This window comes from Larimichthys crocea, chromosome XVII (assembly GCF_000972845.2).
Source record: "Larimichthys crocea isolate SSNF chromosome XVII, L_crocea_2.0, whole genome shotgun sequence".
In the NCBI taxonomy this organism is placed as follows: Eukaryota; Metazoa; Chordata; class Actinopteri; family Sciaenidae; genus Larimichthys; species Larimichthys crocea.
In genome coordinates, this window is record NC_040027.1 from 1,971,746 (window position 1) to 1,981,195 (window position 9,450).

General features: G+C 40.8%; 1 protein-coding gene across 1 annotated transcript in view; it reads right to left on the minus strand.

The window, feature by feature from the left end:
• The window catches only part of cachd1 (cache domain containing 1), an 84,670-nt gene extending 76,450 nt beyond the window's left edge, over positions 1 to 8,220 (minus strand). The window contains exon 1 of the mRNA XM_010748876.3: positions 7,611 to 8,220. Coding sequence (XP_010747178.2) covers positions 7,611 to 7,862 — 252 coding nt within the window. The 5' untranslated portion in view covers positions 7,863 to 8,220. The remainder of the gene's footprint in view (positions 1 to 7,610) is intronic.
• Positions 8,221 to 9,450: the final 1,230 nt, after the last annotated feature.

The window sequence follows — 9,450 nt, forward strand, 5'->3', positions numbered from 1 at the left end:
GTGCACTGCCTACATTATGTATATTTAAAAGAATACAGCTATCCCACACAGCTATGGACGTCCAGTAACACTTCAACTACTTAATATGCAGAGACAGCAGAAAAGCCTTGATGATCCCACCACTAAATTTATTGCAAGAGCCAAAACTAGCCATTTGGAGCCACAACAGTCCCATAAAATGCTGCAGGTGTGTGTATAATTGAACTATTCACATCACCGTTTACTGTCATGACTCAAAACTACCGACGTCATAACATATGTCAGCTATGTCATAAGATGTTACACAAATGTGACATCTATGTTACCTTTGAACTTAAGGTAACCTTTTTGTAGGCATTTTAATAACTTCACTTACATGATACGGCTTGCTAAAACTATATAAATCAAATTATTTGATCACCCAACTAAGACAACATTTTATTTCATTGTCAGTCATATTCTTGACAGTTTACAAGAAAAGTTACATGCACTTCTGTTAAATCTCAAGTCAAGATCAAGCTCTATGGGATTACAATAGAAGAATGTACAACCCAGTTCAACCCAACACTGCTCCAAGTTTTGACGCTGGTTTTCCAAAGACCTATATGGGGTCAATAGGCATAACTTTCTAGATCTCGAAGAAGCTTCTACAGAATGTAGAAGTTGCACTAGTCGGCAATCATTGTAATACAGATCAGAACACAAAACACAGGTTCTCAGTTACTCAGTTACAACATACCAAAGCCTGTTGAACTACCCCATGACCCCTTGTATGAATTCAAATATTTAAGATTTAAAGATATCGGAAATAAGGTTGTTTTACTTAAATCTAGAACCAGCAAGGTTCAGAACAGCAGCACTTAAATTACAGTTTCGTCCAAGTCTGGGGACTTCACCATGCCTGATATGTGTTCAGTTTGGAGGTTAGAGACATTGCGGTATAGAGCAGTTGGATATGAGGGGCGCCCGAGCCTCTCGGTGCTTGGACTGAGGCCAATACATACAACAGGCTCCACATTTAATAAAAATGTGGCCCTTTGGTAGGCTCTCTCCTGCATTGTGACGAGATGATAAAGGTAATAGTCGAAAGAACTAGGTTGTTTCCCCGGGTTTTGGACGGGCCAAGAATTTTAAAGACTGATGTCAAAGTTATTCCAAGTTTTAAAACATTGCAGATGTCGCTGTGGGACTTTGCAGCGGTTGGCACAGAGCCCTGTTTTTCCATAAGATATAGACTCAAGAAATACAATTCCTAATTTTAATGAAACTATTTTCATTGAAATAAGGTCATGTATACCCAACAGCTTATCACATGAGTTACCATGTTCATTTCCAATTCAGCTTGGATAAAATGGAAAAATAAAATACATACACAAACAGAACAGCATAACTTGGAGTTATAAAATATTCATGTATCAGCAGCAACTTGGGACCAAGAATCCAATAACTGTGTGTGAAAGCAAGAAGATGTAAAAAAAAAAAAAAAGTTTTGGAAAAAAGCGACAGTTAAAATGGAAAAAGAACAGAGGTGCAGATAGTCAGCACAGCCTCGAATGCTCATAAACCGCTGAGGCACATCACGATTTATGGTTGGACTAAAAATGAGGAATTGTGCCATTGCACTGCACTGCAAGTCTGACTAATGCAAAGCACCTGTTGCTCAGACAACCTGAACATCCCATACAAGAGAAAAGGAGGTCAGAGACAGAGACTGAAGAAATCTCTACAACTTTCAAAACCTGACAGACATTTAATGTGGCGACACAACATGAGAGGTGGAGGTGGAAACAGGGTTTGCCATTGGGCTAAAGCAGATTAAACAGTCCACCATGCCAACACATCTTACTAAATCTATAGAAAGCCTCGTATAGCACTCTACTGATATGTCCACATCAACCCTGGACTTAAAACTCACAATGAAATCTATCAATTTAACCCTGCCTGGACTGACAAATATTTTAACCATACCATCATCTCCAAATGACAAACCAATGTGTTTAATTGGCAATGACTGCGCTAAAGAGTATTCAGAAGCATCACATTGAGAAACACCAAACTTTCCATACAAACATTCCTCATGGGATCACAGGCGAAAAACACTAAAGTGCAGAGAGTTTGATTGCATCTTACAGAGCCAGTTAACTCTTGTGCGGTCACCAAGAGAAAGCTACAGCCGCTCCTTCATGTATCCTGGATCTTGGCAAAGAAGAAAAGGCCATTCACAGACCCGTAATGTTTTTTTCTGGAGGTTTTACATTACACAATATGAGAGCAAATGAGAGAAAAGAAATCCTTAAAACATGCCCCAGTTTATTGGCACCATTGAACGCAACCTTGACACGATGGTTTTGCGGGATCCTATGGAATGACAGCTGCATACCCAGTCTTTAGTGAAGCTGTTATAATCAGGCACCAGTTTAGTCCTGTACATCACGCTAACATTTGCGTGTGAAGATGGTGGTTAAACACAGCACGAAAAGGGAGAATGCAAAAAGACGGTGTCCATCTTCCATCCATGGTAACTATGGTACGGGAACATCTATGTTGCAACTGGATTAAAGCAACCTTTTTGCAGCTGTTTTAATAACATGGTTTACATTTAGATGTTTTACACTAAACTAAAACTCAAATTAATTTGATTTATGAAGCAAAATTCTATCATCAGTCATCAGTTGCCCCACAATTTTGATGGTGGTTTTTGGAAGACCTACATTGGGTCAATGGACATACCTTTTAATGTACAAATACCTTTCTATTGTATTTTCATGAATGCAGAAGTTGCACTCCTGGGCAAAAACTTTAATACAGATCAGAACACAAGACACAGGAGACAGCAGCAGTTACACTTCAACATACAACATATTGGAAATAAGGTTGTTTTACTTAAATCCAGAACCAACAAGGTCGGACAGCAGCACTTAAATCTGCATTTGTTCCAACAAGTCTGAGGATTTCACTAGATCTGTGTTCAGTTTGGAGGTAGATACAAGGTATCCAAGTGTTTATTTGTGAAGAAAATATTCCATTAACATGCCATCAACATCTACAAACCTGGACTGGATCTATAGTGGTTCATACATAAATTCAGCTTCATATTATTAACTGAAAAGAATATGCTTGGGTATACAAAATGTTGGACAGCAAAACAGAGAAAAATACAGACTCAAAGTCAAAAGACGGAATGGATAAGATATAGTAAAAGTCCCACATGTAGCAGAGTGTCTGTGAGGCTCATAGTAACCTTGACTGTTTCAGCACACAGCAATACAGGCAATGCAGTAAGAAGCAAGAAGGCTTTGAAGCTGTACTGCAGATAACCTAGCAGGAATTCTGATGTCCTGCTGTATATCCTCTAACCCTCCTCCTCCTCCTCCTCCCTGCCTGTCTCTGCAACTGATTCAGTATAAAGTGAGGTAAAGAGAAGAAACACAGCAAAAGAGAAAGTAGAGAAATAAGATTAAAATAAAGGAGCGTGGAAACAAAGAGACGGAGGAGAGAGAAGCCTTTTTTACATGTGAAAATCAAAATGTGGAAAGTGCAAAGAAAAACAACAAAGCAGGAATTTGGGACTCTGTGATAGCCTCTCAACTGGTGTTGCCTTTGGACCAAACCCAAACCCAAAAAATCACAGCTTAATGACAGTCACTGAGCTACCCTAATTTTCTCTTTTCCTGCACAAACCTCTGCTGCCCTCAAATTACTATCAATATTCAATTAGGGGGCCGGGGATACTGGACGAGCAAGCCTCAATAACAAACCACACTTCTCTGTGGATTAAGGCCCTTAAAACCAACACAGTGAAATTTAAACACCCTCTCAGTGAACTGGACCTTTCACACAGCGATGAGTGATCTCTTTTTGGGTTCACTGTCAGTGATGACCTACGCATGCAGGTTCGTCACAACTTTAAGTTTCCAACAGCAATCGAGTGTGTGTTGCTGTAACTGTGGCTGGAAACATGTATCGCGGTCCTGGCTCTAGCAGGCGCCCACATGACAAAAGTAGCACCAGGCCTGTGTTTTAATAACATGGAAAAGGGAAAGGAGATTAAATTTCATATTTACATCCAAGGCTAAGTCTAAATTGCCATGTAAAACCTTCAACTTCAAGCCAGAGAAAATGACATGAAGTGCTCATAAGTTCTATATATCAGAGACTGCTTTTACAAAAACCACAGAGTCAGATGGCAGAAATCCATGTCATAAATCATTCAGAAAGATATGAAATATTTTCTTCATGTGGACGACTGCTCTTTGAATATGATTTTTACACTGAGAACATGCAGAGGTGAGACAAATGGTATGCATCAACAAAAACTCGACAAGAGCTACACAAAAATGATTTTGAATTAATAACACAATAAGCATCAGGGAACAGTAACATATAAATGATGGAATTTGAATGTTTCTGTTGTGACTATCAGTTGGGTAAATTAATACAGAGACAAGATACTGCATATAGAAAAATAGAGAAACTGAAATACGTCTCTATTGCTGTCACTGTGCAAAAGCTGACAGTTATAAATCAGATTGTTATAAACCGATCAGAAAAATAGAGCTTAGAATATTAGTCAATAAAGCAACTGAGATTAAGAAGATTTACTGGCAACTATTTTGATACTTGACTGATTCTTTCAGTCATTTTCCTAATAAATAGTCATATATGATAGTAAAATGTATTTCAGTTAATTAATTTCAGTTTTTATTTGGGTTTTAGGCTGTTGGTTAATAAAACATTTGAAGATGTCATCTTGACAGTTCACAGACTAAACCAATGACCAAATAATCGAGCACATAACAGGTAAATTAATCAGCAAAGAGAGTAACAGTTAGCTGCTGCCTGACAGCAAACTTTACAGTTTGTAGCCAATGATCAGCAACCATCTGATTTCATAAAAATGAGTGTGGTCGATTATACATAAAAAAAAAAGAACTTCCCAGGGAATTCCTTTTACAACATAAATCTGAAAGGTTGACCTATCAACTTAAACAAAGTGTCAACTGTACGCCCTCGTGTCCCCTGATGATTGAGTAACTCAATGACAGATTGAACAAGGTTGACCCAGTGACTCAGAAGCACTGACAAGACAAGCCTCAAATTACACATCTGCCAGAGAATGAGGGGTGGAGTGGAGAGGGGGTAGAGTTACGTTTTAAATGGAGATGCCGGGACGCTCGATTGATAATAAAACCTTCAGATCTTTTCCGCAATAGTACGGTGAGAATTTTACATAGTGATGATCTCTGCCTGGAAGAGATAATAAATGTCAGCTATGACTCCAGGAATCACAACCTGCATTAAAGTCAATGATGCTGCTTGGATGAAAACTCATTTTCGGGAGGAAAAAAAATGTGGAAAAATCACTGCCTCCTTTACTGCACACAAGTAAAAATAGGAAAAGTGCCAAAGAGAGAAAGATAGTGAAATCTAGTTCGACAGACACACCTGCAGACTGAGAGTCAGGCCACATCTGAGCATCAGAGCAGGTGTCCACGCAGACAGCATGGCCGACAGATTCCCGCAGTTGTTTTCACAGGGCAGATGTGGACTGTTTTGGCTGGATGCACTTCTCTTAAATTCACGGAAAACCGCTCTGACAAATCCATGAAGTGCACCGTCTCAATGGAAAACCGCTCTGACAAATCCATGAAGTGCACCGTCTCAATCAAACTTACATTAGCGTGCCAAGTCAGATTTTCAATGCTTGTACAACAACGCGATCGCCCCAAAATTGTTTTCCCACGATACAGGGAGAGGACGCCGAAAACGTATTTTTAGAAATAATCTGAAAAGGGCTACACGAAATCAGAATGAGTCACGAAAAATAATATTTCACATTCATCCTATCAGCTGATAGATGATGTGGCAGAAAGACAGCAATACAAGGCAGAAAGAACAAGTAAAAAAAAGGAGGGGGGGGGGTATATTTTCACTGTATGCACTGGCAAGAGCAGAAAACAAGACGGATTGCACAAACAGCAGAGAGAATGATGGAAAGAACAGCAATGAGACAGAAATCGAGCACAAACTGGAGCTCAGGGAGGGATGAGCGGTGACAAAGGCGGATCCAGAGGGATCAGAGGAAGCCCTCAAAGCCGACTCCCAGAGCCAGTATGAAGCCAGCTCAGTGTGGAAGCAGAGAAGATGAAACACCATTTGTGGGGTCAGCCCACTCCGGCCAACCCCTACCCATACCCCGCCCCCAGCCCACTTCTGCCTCGCCTCTGTGTTCAGGGCCTGTGAGCACCTCTGCCTCTGAAGTGCTAAACCACCCACCACCACCACCACCACCACCCCCTCCACCCTCGCTCCCACCCTGCAGCACCAGGCACTGCACCTCCTGCCATTTGGTGTTTCAGCGCAGCTCTGCGCGGACGGACATGGCAAAGAAGTGTTTTTGATGTGTGAACATGGTGTGTTTTACTTTAATTAGGGCCGTAACAAACCAGAATATTCATTTTTTTCAGATTAATCGGCTGATTATTTTCTTTTATGGGGGGAGGGGCCGAGGTAAAATTGTGAAAAAAATGCTTGTTATGATTCTCTAAAGCTCAAGATGATGTATTCACATTTCTTGTTTTATCCAGCCAACAGTCTAAAGTGTTCAATTTATTAGACAAACACATACACTCACATTTGAAAAGCTAGAATCAGCCTATTTGTGTCAAATGATGAATCAATTAACATTTTGTCACACCTAACCGATGACTCCAACGTCTCAGCTTTAAAATCCATGATCATAAAGGTTTCAATTAATATGATCAGCAAAATTATAGTTTTGGTTTTTTTTTTTTAGATAGAAAGCCCGATGTTATGTTTTCGAAGATGATGAAGAAGAAAAAGGACACAGAAGCATCTCACCTCTAATAAAACACAAAAGTCATGTCAGTCAGAGCTGCATGGAGATGATGTGTTTCCATCCACATGAACAAAATCTGATTTCTTGTTTGATTTCAGTCATGAGCAGTATCACTTCTTGTGCCCCAAAGCTGATTTTTACCTGATTTGGGCCTGTGAGCTGCAGCTATTTTTTAAAAATAGGATTATTCTTATTTGCTCAGCAAATGTTCTTAAACACACTTGAGGGTAAAATTTTACATATGGCACGAATCCATCTTCACACACACATCACTGTTATGATTTGTGTGTATAAAGAGGGAAATCTCTGTGGCTGACTGCTCCTGATGATCACTGGACGTGACAGTGTACTAATTTTATTTCAGCAGACAAACACACACGGATAAACAATAAACGGAGTGTATTTAAGCAGATCAGAGGAGAAATAAAACAAGGTGTAACACAAGCCGTCCGGAACAGCAAACCTCCAGCGTGTTGATGTCCCAGATAAATGCGTCCTAACTTCAAAGCGCCTGTTGTTGCTCTGCAACACTGGCACCCAGAGAGCGTATTGTTTCCCAACATGTCTGTCAACAAACTTTCCTCATCACATTATTATTATTATTATTATTATTATTATTATTATTATTATTGTTATTCGGGTGTTTTAGCCGGGTTTAAAAATCTTGTTAGCGCCACTTTGGCTCTTTAAATCCGCCCCTAACCGAAGTGGCACAGACAGATCTCACAGTTTTCACACTTTTTTAAAAACAACAAATCTCCTCCACGTTTACCTGCATAGTAAAGACTCCCAGCTCCTGAGAGGACAGCTTTTTCATCTGATCGGCCAAAACTTGCGCTTCTTCCAGGATGGAAAACTCCGTCTCGGCTCCGCAATATCCACAAGAAAGAACCGAGCAGATTAAAAAAACGAAGCTCCACGAAAAAGCGAGCAAGCCCCTGTGAAAACTAAGGTGTTTATCCCGGAGAGCAGCGCGCGTATTCGGCGTCAAACGCAAAGGTTTGTCCGCTGTCCGCCTCGCCATGATGGCTGTGGGTCCACAGGCTGGAGAAACACGGAGTCTGAACTGGTGGCGGAAAAAAAAAAAACACTTCAAGGGAAACTACTTTTTACAACTTTGAAGCGTAGAGTACGTGTGCCTTTTCTCTCCCGTGCAAGTCTCCACAATTCCCAGCAGCGAAGACCATTGCAGCTCCTTGAAATCCCGCATAAAGATAAAGTAGATCCATGCGTAAAGGAGGATTTTCTTAATTTTCTGTTGTTTTTTTTAGTGTTGTCGGTGCTCCGTCTTCGGTCAGTCCAACTCCTGGAAGTCTGGCAAAGTGTGTGTGAGCCGGAGATTCACCACAATGGGGGTGAAAGTGGGAGGCGTGGAAACGCAAGAGTCCTACCGGCGCCTGGATCTACGGATCAGGGTTTCGTGATGCCTTCAAGTACTGCTGGGGAAAAAGAACACCGCTAAAAGACCGACGTGGAATGACGCTCCAAACCAGCAAACCCGACAGGGGACGTTTTTTAAATTTTAATCATTCATTTATTATTAGCTATATAATCATTTATTCCCAAACACGAAGTTCTACATACAGCTTGCTTTACACTGCCAGAATTCAAATGATGGATAGACCTACCCATCATTCCAATCAGTGTCTATAAATCAATCAGTCTCAGATTTACTCTTGTCCAGCAGCTTCTTGATTGGTCACTTAGCTTCCTCCATCAACTTCCTCTTCACCTCTGCCATTTTGCCCATAGAGGCTGCTGAGCCCAGTTACATTGCCACTTGCCCAGCTCCAGTTCTGGCACGACACCAGTTCTGTCCCCTGTAACCATTCAAAACCTCCTCTTCTTCCCGGTGCTCTGAGCTCACAGTCCAGGCTAACATTAACTAACAACAGATACAGTTGGCAGCAGTTTACTTTGCCCTCCAATAAGCTTGTAAATGACAGAAAGTAGAAGCAGAGCAGCCGGAGGACATCAGAGGAAAAAACATTGTCTGATTCAGTTTCACCTAAATCAGTGAAATAGTTGGTGGTATGTGCCTGAGGTAGATCGTACCCTGAGCACAAAGTTACATAGTGCAGAAACAGACTGGAATGACAGCGATGCATTAACCTGATTATATGTCAACATAGCATCAAAATGATTTTAAACCTGTTGTTTTATGATAGCAAAATCACACATAATCTCAACAAAGGAGGTATCCATCTTCCAGGATGGACAGAGATACAAACCATATTACAATATACTGAGTCTAAAAATGCTGTCAGGAGCGCCCTGCTAAACCTGCTGCCACCGCAACCCAACCCCGGAGAAGCAGAAGAGAAAGGATGGATGAATGGATGAAATCAGCCAGTAAAATGTGTAAGTCTCCGCCCTCTGTTTGTTAAAAACTTTAAATTCCCACAAACAAATACAAAAGGACATGACCTCTGTGTCCTCGGTGCCATATCTGTCACCAGTGACTTATGATAAAAGACGTCCAGTGCTTTTGATTGCAGGTATTTAATTATTTACCTTTAGGGCCCTACTGCTTACCTCGCCTTCTACATGCTGCCCTCCTCACATTTAGTTTAGTTTGTTTTTTTGGTTACAGGCTCCATGTTGTAATGATT